We start from the raw sequence: 16,645 nt of genomic DNA, 5'->3' as shown, positions 1-16,645 counted from the left end.
TATTTTTACATTGTGGTTCTAAACTAATCACAATCATTAAAAAAACAAAAACAAAAAAACACCCAACTCGATCTATAGCAGGCCACTTTCTTTTAAATTCTGTGACTACACAAGACAGAAGGAGATCATCAAAAATACCAATTCAATGAGCGTGATGCGTAACAAGGAACTAATATATTTGGTATGGTGCTGTGGGCTAATATACTGGACTGAAAAGCCATTTGAACCACAGGGTTGTGGTTCAAGCTCATAAACTGCTTCTCAGAAACCCTATACAGGGTCACTATGGGTTGGAACCCACTTGACGGCACTTAACAACAACAATATACCTGAAGCTATCATTACAGGTAGCTCTTGACTTACAACGGGGTTCTGTTCTGATGTTATGTCGTAAGTCAGTTCTGCCATAATCTCTTGTTTTCAGTTTTCATTATTATTGGTGTTCATTAGCAGCATCTTTACCAATCTGGCCTCTGAACATCTGCGAATGATGCTACTGTTAAGTTGTCGTTAAGTGCCTTGCAGTCAGTTTCGCCTCATAGTAACCCAGCACAGGGTTTCTGAGGTATTAAATCTTTGCGGGGAGCAGGAAGCCTCATCTCTCTCCTGTGGAGTGGCTGGTGGGCTCGAACCGGTGACCCTGTGGTTCGAAGTCCAGTGCTCATACTATGGATGAATGATAATAGCAGCCTATTACATGCTGCAGTATGATATGTGGCACATATTAGTAATGATAATATGTACCCAAACTAAATTAACAGATGATCACAAGTGTGGCTCATTGTAACTTGAATCTCGGATATCTTGGAAGCCGGGGGCTTCCTCTCTGTTGGGTAATTTGAGAAATGGAAGGAATGCTCTGCAATGCAGAGTATATTATAAAGTGACAGGTAACAACACAATTGACTTGAATTACAGGAAAAAACAACACTTATGTGATTTAAATAACACAGGATGAGTGTCAAAAACTTAATGGGACTGTAACTGAAATTTATCTTTGTCAAATTTATTTGAGTAATAAACAATATTATGTCCCTCAAACATAGCATTTTGGTAATGAGGTGTATCTAAAAGAGGAACGATAAATGACTAATTGTTATTAAATGCCATTGAGTCAATTCTGACTCATAGTGACCCCGTGTAGGTTTTCGGAGGAGTGGCTGGTAGGTTTGAATTGCTGACCTTGCGGTTAGCAGTCCAGTGCTTATCCTACAGCACCAAAATGAATAATTAGGAGATTAAAAAATGGCTCAATCTTTAGGAATAGAGTCATTAAAATAATTCTCTAAGTTGATGGGTCTTTCCTGGGGAGGATCATTGAGATGGATTAACAAGCATAGACATGCATGTTGTCAGTGTGCCTACTTGTTATTGTTTATAACCTAGTGATTCCAACTCAATAGCGATCCTATGGAATAAAGTAGAACTGCCCCAGCCATGGTTTCCAAGACTATAATCTTGAAGGGAGCAGAAACCAGGTCTTTTTGTCAGAGAAGCTAGAGGGTTCGAACTTCCAATCTTTCAGTTGGCGGCCTAGTGCTTAACAATTGTGCCACTAGGCTCCTTAGCACACTGTATTGTTTTTGTTGTTGTTAGGTGTCATCAAGTTGGTTTAACTCATAGCAACCCTGCCATGTGCAACACAATGAAACACTGCCCGATCCTGTGCCATTCTCACAATTATTACGTTTGAGCCTCTTGATGCTGCCACTGAGTCAATCCATAGTGGACTGACAGAGGAAAAAGAGCCTTCCTCTTTATGTTGACCTGCTATTTTGCACATTGTGAACACACTACAAATTAAATGAAAGACAGTTGTTTAGTAGACCGTGCGCTGTCCAGCGTGCTGAAAAAGGGATCCTGGTTTAACGCTCGAAAACTTTCTTTCACAGTAGGTTGATAATTAAATAAAAATGTATCAGGGTAATTCTTACTGTATTCTACTTCTTACATGTCAGTATATGTAACTCTGAAGTGGGCTACACAGGTCAAGAGATGATGAACAACTGATCCTAGATGTTACTTGCTGGGAAGTGACAACAACTGTCACTTGCCTTGTGACCACAGCAAGAAGATAAAAGTCCTCAGTTGCAGTATTCTGGCTTTATTGAGTTCAGGTCCTACAAATGCCATGAATGATGGCTTTTCTGCGATAGACACACACACACACACACACACACACACACACACACACACACAAGCGCGCAACAGAGAGAAAAGCATTAAACCAATGACAGATCTACCTTGTCTACTGAATGACCCAGAAATAGATTTAAACAACTACCTCTGGATTAACACCTCTGACAGCTTCAAGCAGATACAACACTGATACGAGAAGGGACTTCATTCAAAGAGACTCCAGGTCAGCATCTCTGGATCAAAACAAAACAAAATATGCAACCTGCCTGGAAACTCTTTAGAATGCACTGAATGGAAACATTGCAAGAGATGTCATTTCTGTCCTTGAAGTGTCACTGGTTACATTTTTAAACAAAAGCTCAGAGGTAGTACCTGTGAATATTTCCTACGTGAGTTAATGGGCTTTGTGGAGGAGAGAGGATCGGAAATACTGACGAGCAAGGCAATCAGATTTTGAATGTTTGGGCTCTTCCAGATGACTGAGTCAGTGAATGGAAAAATGTAGCTTTGCCTGGTTCATTATGACTTTCAAAACCTGCAGTTGATGACTGTAAATAAGGGGGTACACAGCAAACTGAATTGGGGTGTAATTTAATGACTAGGAAAAATATTAAGCCTACTGGGTAAAAGCAGCTTTCAAAATACCTTCCTTTAGCTACAATTTCTTTTCTTTTCTTTTTAAAGATACAGAAGAATAAATAGCATGGAATACTAATATCACCATCTTTGTCTTGGTGGTGTTATTTATGGTAGAATGTTGAAATGAACCCTATTTGTAATTGGATTTCTCCTTGGCTAAGTTGGGAATAAATTCAACTTCCTGTTGAAAAACATAATGATAGAGCAGGAAGAGCAAGGGGCAAAAGAAGTTTGGCTAAATTTAGCAAAAATACTTGACTTTTTATGGAAATATTCTACTGATGCAGGTAAAATAAAAATGTGGAGAAATTGGGTTGAGGCCAGATTCAATACCAGTGACCCATTTTTATGAGACAAAGTCAAAAAGAATTTTTTTCCCCTCTCAGAATTAACTGGAAAAAAAGTTCTCTCTAGCTCACTAAGGTGGTATATGGACAACTTGTTTTAAAAAAAGGAAGAGGGGCCCTCTCATCTTCATTTGTTCCATGAACTCAGTTCCTCTCACACCTTCTTAGTCTCCATGGTTGAGGCTTCCTATTAAATGGCCTGATAGAAAATGAGGAGGGGAAGGGGCACTACTAAACCAAAAAATGTAAAAAAAAAATACCAAACTTGAAGTCCTCAAGTAGACTCTAATTCATGTGTTACTGATCAGAACTGCCCCAAAGGGATTTCTTGGCTGTAAACTTTAGGGACCTCAGGACTTTGTCCCATGGAGCTCCTGGGTGAGTTTGAACCAGCAAATTTTAGGTGAGTAATTGAGTGCAAACCATTTGCAACTCTCTCCCCTTCCTGGGGAACTTTGAAAACTCCCTAGAAGTGACCATCCATCCAGCAATGATCAAGATTCTTAATCTGTTGCAAAACTACAATTAGTAGGTTGTAGTTTTCCTGATATAGCAAGGTTCTCTTACGAAGATGGGTCTGCTTCTCCATGTCAGACGAGGGCTCAAAAGGGTGAAAATGAAGTATGTATTCATCAAGGTCCCCCCTGTCCCAACAAAAGTGGTAAAACTGGAAGCAACGTGTGAAAATTCAAAACCAATGAGTGTGGCAAGGATTTCAACGGCTTAAATGGATTATCAAAAATGAAAATAGTAAATCCATATGTCTGTGTGAGTAAAGCACAATCCAAAATCCTGTTAGTCTGCATGGCACTCGGAAACGAAGCATGAAATGCTAACTTATAGTGACTTCAGTCGTTCCATACAGATAAACACAGTGAAGGAGTTTGTGTCAGAAATCAGCTCTGGTCAGAAAGGATCTTAACTACATCAAGTTTTTCTGTGTTGGAAAAATGTAAGAACTTTACTTAAACTTCATCTAAACATGTTTCCTATCTCATGCCGTTAACTTGTAGGAATCAGAATTTGTCTTAACCTTCCAAAATTTGGAACCAACTCACTTACATGGGCTCAAAAAGGGGGCATTAAAAATCTGAATTGCAGGATCTTCACATGTTGCTGTTGTTTTGGGGTGCCATCGAGTCAGTTCTCACTCATAGAGACCCCATGTGGGAGATGAGAACTCCCCCCTATGATTTCCTTGGTTGTAATCTTCACAGCTGTTGATCACGAGGTCTTTCTCCCATAGCTTCAAACTGCCAACCGTTCGGTTACCAGCTCACTGCTTAACCATTGCACCACCAGGGATCCTTGAATATCCAGAGAGCCACTATCAAAACCTATTTATGAGAGCCAAACACGTTCCATTAAAGAAAAAAACAAATAATGCTGGACTATGTCCTCTGCCGTTTCAATGATTCCGTCCAGGCTACCTTAAGCAATATATAGTCAAAATGCAACAGAAAACTGGGTGATAGAATATAGACATCTATTTTACTTTTTAAAAATTTCTTAAGTAAAATCATAAATTTATGAAATGGTTAGAAGTAGAGAGAAGAATTCCCTCCCATTGAAAAGCACTTGGTTTAAAGGAAAACATATAAACACAGTTAAAACATGAGTCAATTAGCTTTAAAGCATTGTATATATATACTCTTCAAACAACTTCTATTTTGTTGATCAGTATATTCTGGTATATATCACTGCACAGTACCATTAGTTTCCCCCTTGTATCGAGTAAACAAGTGACAGTCATTTGTGCATGAGGTGGAAGTCAGGTCTGTGGATGCTGAGAAAGTGTATGAACTGATTTCCATTAACTGGACAAAGAGTTTTCGTATGCACATGTTTTCAAGGTTCTAAGCGCAGTGGCTCTGTAGGATAAGAACTGGACTGCAAAGCACAAGGTCAACAGTTTGAACTCACTAGCTGCTCCACAGGAGAAAGATGAGGCTTTCTGCTCCTGCAAAGATTTAGAGCCTGGGAAACCCTGTACAAGGTTGCTACGAGTAGGAACCAACACAAAGGCACTTAACAACAAGCAATATACATACTAATTTACATTCAATGCAATGAAGGCCAGCATGTGAATGCAGAGCATTCTTGTGGTGCAGCTGTTAAGCACTCCACTAGCTGTTAGACAAAAGGTTGGTGGGCTCTGAGTGTGAGAAAAGACAGGATACTCTGCTCCCATAAAGACTCCAGCCTAGGAGATGTTAATGAGTTGGAAGTGATTCAAAGACACACAACAAGAGCCACGACATGTGACTATTATTCTGAGTTGTTCTCCCAAAGGTGCTGGACCAGCTGGCACCTTATACAGCCAAAAACATCAGCATATTCCAGCTCATGTTGCACTTACATGATCCCAGTTCACTTCCCCCCTTCCCCTTCCCTCAGTTCTTTCATTGTTTGCCACAGATCTTTAACTTGGGAGTATCAGCTGAACATGCTATAACATGCGTGTATCATTCCTTGTAGGAGGTGAAGCATAACCGCGTCCTTCGCATACCTAGAAAAGCAGAAGGTGAGACGGTGCCATTGCTTCTTGAAACCATGACGCTGATGCCCGTCTCCACGAAAGGTACAGAGAAGTCCACCACTTCAGACCGTTCCTCATTGATGGTGAGTGAACCAACCGCCATGACTGCCCGGTGATAGACCACCTGGATGCACAGATGGAAAAAAGAACAGCATTGGTACTCATCCTGCCCACCACCCTGGGGACCTCAGAATGAGAGCCCGCGGGAAGGAACCAACACTTACTTCTCCAATCATTCCATTCCACACATTGTTAACTTTTTTGCCGTGCTTCCCATTGGTCACCAGGTAGAGGTCATAGGTGAACTTCACTGTCCTGGAGAGTTTCTTCAGGATGTCGATACAAAATCCCTTGCAGCATTTTTTAACATTCATCCCCTCATTGGTTGAATTGCTGTAGACAAAACCCCAGGACCACAGAAGGTTAGCGCTGGCAGGCGAGTGCACCATCGTTAGCTATCCTAGGCTGCTATTTTGCGGATAGAACGGTGAGGCACAAATGAAAATTTAAAAACAGGAAGAGACTTTTCTGCAGACATGCCGTGAGTTTATGGGAGGAAAAGTAGAACGTGTTCTTTATAACAGTAACCTTGACGACAGTTAACATTTACTGAGCGACTATTATTTGCTAGGCAGTATTTCATTCTGTTGTACACAGGGTCGCTATGAGTCTGAAAGGCCTCGACCGCACCGAACAGCAATACCAACATTATTTGCTCTGTACTCTGCTAAATGCTTTCTGCTAATTGTTGGCTAGATCTCCATGACAGCTCTTGAAGAAAGCAGTATTAAATCCCCATTGTACAGACACGAGTATACATCTGTATAATCCTGATGATTTCTATCACATCTCAGACAGCCTGGACAATGGTGGAGCAGGGGAGGGGGTGTGGGAGTGGGGGGGATGACACTACAATCTTTACATCACAGATATGAGCCACCAATCACCAAAGTAAACATGCACAGAGTTGGCTTCCCATACCCCCCAATCTGGAGGTGTGGGGCTCAGAGCAGATATCCAGCCTCCAGGCCAGAGAGAGCAATCTCTGTGGTGGTCCAGGTCGCATCCTCAAGATGGACAAGCAGAGGTCTGGGGCAGCTTACATGGGCTGAGAGTGGTGAAGACAACAATGTTACTTCCCCTTGTCCCTGTGTCTCTCCCTTCTTCTACGACACTCTCTTCCTTCACCAAATTTAAGATTCAGCTGGAAGCATACTGGGAAATCTTTGGGGATCACTGGGAACTTCAGCCAGCTTAGGGGCTAATTGTTCCCCCTTATCCTGGAAGCTAGTATTTCAGATGCAGATGGCCACTGAGGTATTGTTATCTGACATCCACTGAGGTCCTACTTGGGGCAGGACATGGGCCCTTGGGGACAGAGATGAAAATAACTTGGGAAAGAGTTGACGTTGCGTGGGATGATGGAAATATGACCAGCTTGTAATTGGGAACTTCTCTTAGCTCCTAGCATGACTCACAGCAAGTATGCAAGGCAGAGCAGAACTGGCCTTTACGGTTTCCAAGGCTGTACATTTTTATGGGATCAGACTGCTGCATCTTTCTCCCACAGGGCAGCTGGTGGTGGGTTCAAACTGCTGACCTTTCAGCTACACAGGGCTCCTTTGATTACACAGACACCGGGACGAACCCTGCATGCACCATCTCTTAGCTCCCCACCCTCACTGGAAAGAAAGGGAGACTCCAAAAAACAAAGTCAGTTCACTGGCTCTAGGACTTCTCAGTGGGGTCAGTGGACAAGAGCAGCATTGTGAGAGTCAAACAGAGGTGGGTTCAAATCCCGTGTCTCTTCTTAAAAAGCAGGGGAGCTCAGACAAACTTCCTTGCTCACAGAGCTGTATTTGTAAACTGAGAGCTGGCAGTTTCTCAGGGGGCAGTTGGAAAGACTAAGTGAAACTACATACAGTCCCCTATCACAGAAGCACTTCAAAACCAATGTGCCCTCATTCCACTGGCATTTGACAGCTTTGGGTTTAATGGAGAGTCTGACCATCTCTCCCTACATCTCAGCCTAGATCATCTATCCTGTCCTTTATCCTAACTTACAGACGAGAAGGGAAGTTGGATTTGTAGCTCATTTGGAATCACCTGTGTTCTCAGAAGACGAGTTCCACAGTCTGCTAGCAGTGGAAACCCTGGGAGAATGATGCCTCCCAAATACAATCATGCTAGCCCACAGAAATTCCTCTTGGGACCAATCACCCTGCCTCAGAGATGTAACTTTTGGGACATACGATGGCTCCAACCTGTATTCATTCTGGGACTTGGGGAGCCTAGTCATTTTCTATTGCTAGCAAGGACGTCAAAGACTCGGAGGACCATGTCAAAGACCCATAAATGTCCCACATCCTCAAATGGGGAAAAAAGAAGCTGCAGCCTCCACCTCCCCACTGGAACCGAAAGTGTGAATCAATTGTAGCTCATCAGTTATTTCTATTCTTGAATAGTCAGGGGCACTCTTTCAAAGAAAGCGCTTTTAGTTTAGTGTTTTCTTTTGCACACCGACATCGTTCAACATTGGTGAGATTCTCATTGTTTTCCATGACTAGGAGTCTGATTTAAACAATGTAAACTATTACTGATTGTGAAACGCCCGAGGTCCTACTGAGTTGGCTCTGGTGGCACAGTGATTAAGCGTTCAGCTTAACCCACCAGCAGCTCTGTGGAAGAAAAGACCTGCCCATGTGTCCCCGTAAAGATGATGACAGCCTAGGGAAAACCCTATAGGGGCACTTCTCCTCTGTCCTACAGGGTTGCTGTGAGTCACAGTCGATTCGACGGTACACAGCAGTGACACGGAAGTATAAAGGGTAATGTGCTCGGTTGTTCATTGAAAGGTTAGAGGTTTCAGTCCATCCAGAGGTGCCTTGGGAGAAAGTCCTGGCAATCTGCTTCCCCCACATCAACCACTGAAAACTGTATGGAGCACAGTTCTGCCCTGACACACAAGTCGGAGCTGACTCGATGGGCAAGTGGTCTAGTCAGGACCGTTCCTACTGAGCTCATGGTTCAAACATGGAAACGATTCTGAAGATGGGACAGGGCTAGGTGACATTTCGCTCTGTCATACACGCACGGGTCACTAGGAGTAGGAACTGGTTCAACAGCATCTACTGGCAATCACAAGAACAACCGAGGTTCTAATCTTTATGCCTTATGCAGGTCACCTTGCCTTCTTCATCTTACTAAACTCTGCTCAAAGAGGATCTCCTTTGAGGTGTCCCCAGATTATCTTATTCCATTCTCCTCCCACCCATTCAGCACCTTACTAGGCTTACAAGGGCCTGAGCACCCACTGTTCCCCCTACTGGCAGGTTCTACCCCAAATTCTCACTTTTCTGATTCTTTCTCATCTTTTGTATTTCTCCTGTGTGAGCAAAAGTAGTAGTTCCACACACCCAGGTGACTCTCTATTACCTCATTGGGCTTAGTTCCCTTACAGACTTATCATAGCATGAAGTTCCCTTTTTCCACCCCTGATTATCTGCTTTGTAGCTGTGTTTACTTTGTGACTACAAAACCCTTGTCTGCCCAGTGCGCTGACTCATCCCATAACCAGTACTACACCTGAGTCCTGGTGTGGCACTGTAGGATAGGCACCAGGCTGTTAACCATAAGGTTGGAGGTTCAAATCCACAAGTTGCTCTTCAGAAATTCTATACATGGTCACTATGAACTGGAACTGACTCAATAGCACTTAGTAAGAAAAACTGATATTTCTAAGAAATGATCTATTCATAATTCTAATTTCAAAGATGTTGATTTTTATGACCTGGTCAAGAAAAATCTCCAAACTAAAATGTGCCTTCAGAATATATTTTAAAATCATACTTAGAAAAAAGCTGTGGTTCTTTCAAGCACTTATTGTCATCAACTCAATACTGACTCATGTGACCCTGCCGAAGGTTCTCGAGGAGGGACTGGTAGGTTTGAACTGCTGACCTTGTGGTTAGCAGTCAAGTTTTTGTATAATAAAAATCTTGGGCTGGAATTTGAAATGTGAAGTAACAGCATCCGTTCCCTCATGGAGTTGTTCAGCAAATATGTGTATGTAGTGCTGTTGTGCCTTGTGTGTGTCGCCAAGAATACAAAGGTTAATGCACCACAATCCTGGTATTTAGGCAGTTCCTAACTTAGGGGAAAACACTGGCAAACTGTAAAACATGACAATGGGTAGAAAGGGCAGACAGTGAACATCCCAGGGTATGTGACAGGGTAGGTGAATTCAACCAAAGTCCAGATTCAGTGACTGAGACTAAAAGAAGTAAGAATTGTCCAGATGAAAGGAAGTGATCAGAAAATACCTTTTTTGTCATAAAAAAAAGTTATATTTCCTTCCAATGGTGGTGGCTGTTTGTTAAGTGCTGAGAGTCAGTTCTGACTCACAGCGACCCTGTACAGGGTTTCTGAAGAGCGGCTGGTATATCTGAACCACTGACCTTGAGATTAGCAGTCCAGTGCTTAATCTACAAATCCACATCAGCAAGCTTTTCTTTTTGTGAATATCCCATTTGTACCTGTGCTCTATGGGGTTTTCAGTGGCTGCTTTTTGGAAAGTAGATCAGCAGACCTTCCTTTTAAGGAGCCTCAGAGTGGACTTGAACCATCAACCTTTTGGTTAGTAGTGCAACATCATGGAAATCAATTCCACCTTAATCACATCAGAAATGTTATTTTCACACCTTAATCAAATCAGAAATGTATTTTCACAAAGCTGGCAGCTTTGGAAGCCCTATGGGACAGTTCTACGACATCAGAAAGTCAAATGAAAGATGTGGGGAAATTCCCAAATGGAGGGATGGTTCTGAAATTTTGGTGAAGAGTAAGGCAGAGGAAGGTGGCAGAGAGGGTCAAGGGGCAGCCTGAACACCAAACAGGAAATCAATATTTTAAAAAGACCTGATGCTAAATTAAGACTATTCCCTTTGGTATCAGAATGGCTTATGTCCCTCTCCCATTGACAAGCAGAATGGCTTGGAATTTGTCTCCTAGTTTCCCCATGACTCAGTTCTAGCATATTCTACAAGGGCAAAAACCACCTACCTTGTAGTATTGTTGGAATTCAATCAATGTAAACCACTTGGTGCAGTTTTGGGAATTTATTTGTCTTTCATCTATAATTATATTATGCCAATTACGGATAGTAGGATTCCTGGGTGGCGCAAATGGTGAACCGCTGGCTAAGAATCAGAAGGCTGGTTGTATGAGTCTGGACAGAGGCACTTTGGGGAAAAAAAAATGGCCGGGTGATCTGTTTCCCAAAAAAAATTCGGACCTTGAAACTTCTCTGGAGTTCAGTTCTATTCTGATACACATAGGTTGTCATGAGTCACAATCAACTCAATGACAACTTGTTTGGGTTTATTCTAAAACATATTATTATCATTAGGGACTGTCAAGTTGAACCCAGGCCACGGTGACCCCATATGCAAGGAGTAGAACTGTGCTTTTTAGAGTCTTCAAGGTGTGAGCTTTCAGAAGTGGATTGCCAGGCCTTTTCTTACAGGTTACTTCTGGGTGGGTGTGACCCTCCAGTCTTCCTTCTAGCTAGCCACTGAGCACTGAAATTCTTGTACTACCATATCTTAAACTTCACACTACTTACTGTATTACAGTTATTAACATCAATAATACAAGCAGTTTCAAAGGATGGGGCACACTCCATGCACAACATTCCTGGACACTCACTTAATTTTGACGAACTTCCGGCATGGCACCGTGTTCCGTACACACGTCTCGGTCAGTGGGTCAATGTCTTCCACGATGACAAAGGGCGCCTCCTCCAGGGTGACAATGCTCAGGTGGTTGTCATCTGGCTCGCAGTCTGAGAAAGACCTGTACCTCGGCCACACAGCATGCCTCAGGTTCAGAGACTGGTTCTCCCACTTGCCCACCTGCAACACAAAGACGGCGAGACATCTGTGCTTTCTTGTACCACTGACATCCACAAAGACAGAAGCCCTTCACCAAAGAGGCATGGGAGAAGCAGTATCCCAGCTTTCTGAAGGATATCTGTTTGGGGACTCAGAAAATCAGGAAGGTAGAACATTGGGCAGCCCCCAATACCAGGTTCTTCTTCAGACTAATGGAGTATATACCTCTGGGGATGGGGTCCAAGCTCTGGCCCTATTAGGACTCCCTCCAAAATTCTAAAGCCAAGCTGGAGTTGAGAACCGCTGCTGCCGTGGAAACTGCAGAAGCTGTTTGAATCTGGATTGTTTGAATCGGCAATTCTACATGGTGTCGTTCAAAACAACAAGTGGTTCCATGGGAGAAAGATGAGGCTTTCTGCTCCCATATAGATTGACAGCCTTGGAAACCCTAGGCGGGGTTGCCATGAGTCAGAACCAACTCCACAGCACGCAACTACCACCAACACTTATTAGCTGCACAACCTCTGGAAAGCTCTTCACCATCAAACTACAAAATAGGTACAATCCCACCAGCTGCAGAAGTCAGTTATGGGCACTGAATATAGCAATATATGAAAAGCATTTGGTACAGACTCTGGCATTTAGTTGTTGTTGGTAAGCACCCTTGAGTCAGTTCCACGTCCTAACGGCCCTCTACAAAGTTTCTGAGAAGCATGCATGTAGTGGGGACTCCACGGTTTCCTTTAGAAGCTCTGGTGGCACAGTGGTTAAGCATTCAGTTGCTGACCTAAAGGTTGATCGTTGGAACCCACCCAGCAAGCTCCCAGGAAGAAGAGACCCAGTGATGTATTTTTACAAAGCTAGCAGCTTTGGAAACCCTATGGGGCAGTTCTACGACGTCATACAGGGTCCCTGTGAGTCAGAATCCACTCGGCAGCACATAATATTTTGCTTTAAGCATCGTAAAAAAGCAAAATGAGAAGGTGAAGAGTTTAAAAGGTGCTAAGAAGAAGGAAACAGGGAGAGAAAGATGGAATTGAAGAGTGAAAAGAAACCAAGGGCTGGGGGTGAGACAGTGCAGGTGAAGAAATTTAGAAGCATCCATTTAATCCTAGAGAGGATTATAGTGAAGTTGCAAATTCAGGTAAACTCGTTTTAATCTGGCTCCGAGTGGAGACTTTTACTGCTTCGTGTACATCAGGATCTGTCAAAACAGAATCGATTGCATTCCCTCTGAGCAGCAGTTGGCGTCTTAGTGGAATCAAATTGAAGGCTGTATGTTTTGAACCTTAATTTCATTTGACAGCTTATTGGCACTATTCACACACGCGCTGGGAGAGATCTGCCCCCAGCTTTGCGCTTGCTCCTTCTTCTCCTCTGATTCCCAGGCACCCGGCAGGTCAGCACTTTATTTGTAATACTCACCTCAAGGAAAAGGCCACAGCTGAAGAACTAAGTGCAAAGCCTGGGTTTGTCTATGCTGATATGAAACACTCACTGCTCTTCCTCTGCACACATGTGTCACCTATCTTAAAGAGAAGTCAGCCATGGGGGACACCAGAAGAGGTGAAGGGCAGGAAAGGCACTTAATGCTTCCTAAGATGACTTGGGAAATTCTTGCCACTCATAAAATGGTCCAGCTTTGTGGATTGCTTCCTTCATAAGGTAAGGAGGGCAGGTGAGTCATTTGATTAAGCCAACATGCCCCTCTACTCATGCCGTGACGTATAAGGCAGTCTAGGGAGAATGCTGAGCCCATCCGTTTCTGCATTCATTTGTTCATTCAACATGTTTATGAAACACTTACTATATAGGAGCTCTGGTACCATAATGGTTACGAATCGGGCTGTGAACAGCAAGGTCAGCAGTTCGAAGCTACCAGCTGTTCTGAGGGAGAAAGATGAGGCTTTCTGCTCCCATAAAGATTTACAGCCTCGGAAACCCTGTTCAGGATCGCTATGGGTTGGAACCAACTCGACGGCACTTAACAACAACAACAATAGATTGGCCCCAGGTTCGGAACAAAGATGCATACAACTCCTACCTTCTTGGATCTATCGATCTGCTGTAGGGTAAAGGCCAAACCAGTGATAACAAGTAGGTAATCAGATGACTAAATAGCCAGGCTTCTCCTTTTGGAGCACGTATTAACCCCATTCTTTCTGCTTCTGTTGGAAAACCTAAACACAACCTTCAAGAGAGGCTCCAGAACTCAGTAAGGAGAATGGGCTTTTCCTTTCTTTCTACTAGGGAGAGTCTTAGGATTATTCTCCTAGAGAATCCTTTTTTATGGTGGTGAACAAATGTATGCCAACTCACTGATTTCTACATGGACAGCTCAGTGACACTGAATGCATTCTTAAAGTGGCCCAACCATTCTCGCTCTCCTTGACCAAATCACTGTGTCACCGTTGATTTTTAGGGATTGTTTTAACATCACCATTGGTGTTCCTTTTTTTTAACCATAAAAACAAAACCTGTGTCATATAGGCATGGCTTTGGCAGGAGCCCTGGTGGTGTAGTGGGGTCAGTGGTCCCTACCCACCAGCTGCTGTGCAGAAGAAAGGTGTGGCTATCTGCTCCCGTAAAGACAGACAGTCTCAGAAACTCTATGGGGGCAATTCTACACTGTCCTATAGGGTCACTAAGAGCCACAATCAACTGGATGGCAGTGTGCTTTGGTTTTGGTAAGCATGGCTTCCTTCATCTCCTCTACCTCTTTTCTTCTTAATTCCTCTCAGTTCAAAATTGAAACATCTCTGGGTGACAAACAACTTAATAGACAGCGGTGGGCTCCATGTGGTTAAACCTCAGTACCATCCTCTCACCTCCTGTGGTAGGACCTATCACTGCTGGACCATTCATCGTATTGGCTTCAGTTTTATCAGCTGGAAAAGGTGCCATGGTTGTCTTTCGTTTCTCAGAGAGAGTTTTTGTTGCTGGATGCTTTGGGAAAGTTACTTAACCTCTCTGAGCTGCCGGTTCTCCATTTATGGGCAGGAAAGTGCTATCTATGCCTCTCAGGACCGGGGCAAGTTTGGCTTGAGCTAACAATGTACAGAAATGTACAAGACAGCTGCTATAATTTTGTTGTTAGCATTGAAGACATGGCTGAAAGGCTACTTGATTTGTGAAGTTATTCCTGCTCCCTCTTATAAAGTTTTACATCATATTTGGTGCTATAATTGTAATCATGTGACTTTTGTCACTTCTTTAAGGTCAGGAAGTGTGCCGATCTCACCACCTAGTCTATTTCCCACAAATCCCACATGGTAAGATGATTTATCCTACCTTTACATTTCAGGGAACCCAAGAACAGGGAGGCTTTGTAACTGGTCCGAACTCACACAGTGAGTAAGCAGCAGAACTCAGAGTTACATCATGGGGCTGTCTGAATCTAAACAAGCGTTTCCAGTATGTAGATGGTGCTTCTGCTATTTAATCCATGGCAACCATGTTATAAGGAATTCTGGTGGTGCAACAGTTAAGCACTAGGCTGCCGACACAAAGGTTCAAGTCCACCCAGCCACTCTGGCAATCTGCTTCCATAAAAACGCCAGTCTAGAAACCCCAGCTCTGTCACATGGGGTTGCTATGAGTCAAAGGCACCCCAGCTCTGTCACATGGGGTTGCTATGAGTCAAAGTCACCCCAGCTCTGTCACATGGGGTTGCCCTGAGTCAAAGTCACCCCAGTGGAGACCCACAACAATAACTATGTTATGGGCAACTGTGGTTCAGTGGTAGACTCTTTGCCTTCTGTGCTGAAGACCTGGATTCACCTGTGGTTCTGTAGGAGAAGCACTGAACTACTAGTCACACGAGTTTGGCAGTTTGAACCTACCAGCTCGCTCCATAGAAGAAAGGTGAGGCTTTCTGCTTCCACAAAGATTTACAACCTCAGAAACCCTATACAGGCTTGTTATGAGTTGGAATCAACTTGACAATACTTAACAATAACAATATTATTATAATTGTTAACAAAATAATAATATATTGCTACACACACACACACACACACACATATATATTTATAATATATTTTTGTGTGTAGCACAAGGAGCTCTGGTAGCACAGTGAATTATGAGCGGCTTGCTAAACGAAAGGTTAGCAGTTCAAATCTACCAGCCACTCCATGGGAGAAAGATGAGGCTTTCTGTTTCCACAAAGATTTACAGCCTTGAAAACCCTGTACAGGCTTGCTATTAGTTGGAATCAACTTAATAGTATTTAACAATAACAATATATATATTATTAATAATAATATAATATAATAATAAAAAATGAAAAATGTGAAGGATCTTCAAAAGTTCATGGGAAAAATTTCATTACGTTTCCATTTCATTTTGCCATAAACTTTTTAAGTCCAGTAGAATAGTATAACACTATTTTATGTGGCACAATAGTTACATAAAAATATTCCTACAAAAACAATAAAGTGCACTTAATAGAAAAATATTTTACGTGGCATTGGGCCTTAAATTAAAGTTAAATAAAGTAAAAAGTCTGTTCTTTGATTATCCTAGCTACACTTTAAGGATCCAATAACCTCTAGAGCTAGTGACTACTGTGTCATAGAGTATGGTATCTTATAACAACTAACACTTGGACATTCATATGTATTTGATTCATTACATAGAAAGGAATTAAATATAGATAGAAAGTGAAGATATGAAAAGGCTGGTGATTTAAAGGTTTATTTGTTTGTTTTGTTTTTGGTAACAATTACATTTGCTACATTACCAAGTGTGGTAGAAATAGTTAAGCTCTCAGCTACTAGCCCAAAGGTTGACAGTTTAAACCAACAGAGATGCTTTGAAATAAAATTCTAGAGATTTGCTTCAGAAAGTTCAGTTTTGTAAGCTTTAAGGAATGCAATTCTACTCTGTTCACTTGATGTGGAATCAACACAGTTACAAAAAGATTGATATTTGGTACTGAATTGTAAAAATTTAGGATCCGTGGTGGGATATTGGTTAAGAACTCAACAGTTAACTAAAACGTTGGTGATTTGAATCCATCAGCCATTCTATTGGAAAGAGATGTAGCAATCTGCTTCCATAAATATGTGTTGCTGTTGTTAGGTGCCTTC

General features: G+C 42.5%; 1 protein-coding gene across 2 annotated transcripts in view; it reads right to left on the bottom strand.

Annotated features, from left to right (window-relative positions):
* GRIN2A (glutamate receptor, ionotropic, N-methyl D-aspartate 2A) overlaps positions 1–16,645 on the bottom strand; it is a 525,447-nt gene that overhangs the window by 103,913 nt on the left and 404,889 nt on the right. For both annotated transcript variants that reach the window (XM_006867221.1, XM_006867220.1), the window contains 3 exons: positions 11,371–11,576; positions 5,889–6,057; positions 5,635–5,788 (listed from right to left, as the gene is read on the bottom strand). In XM_006867221.1, the coding sequence (XP_006867283.1) occupies positions 5,635–5,788; positions 5,889–6,057; positions 11,371–11,576 (529 nt within the window). The remainder of the gene's footprint in view (positions 1–5,634; positions 5,789–5,888; positions 6,058–11,370; positions 11,577–16,645) is intronic.

This window comes from Chrysochloris asiatica, unplaced genomic scaffold (assembly GCF_000296735.1).
Source record: "Chrysochloris asiatica unplaced genomic scaffold, ChrAsi1.0 scaffold00102, whole genome shotgun sequence".
In the NCBI taxonomy this organism is placed as follows: domain Eukaryota; kingdom Metazoa; phylum Chordata; class Mammalia; order Afrosoricida; family Chrysochloridae; genus Chrysochloris; species Chrysochloris asiatica.
The sequence above is the reverse complement of the archived record's forward strand: the minus strand, read 5'-3'. Positions and strand labels throughout refer to the sequence as shown.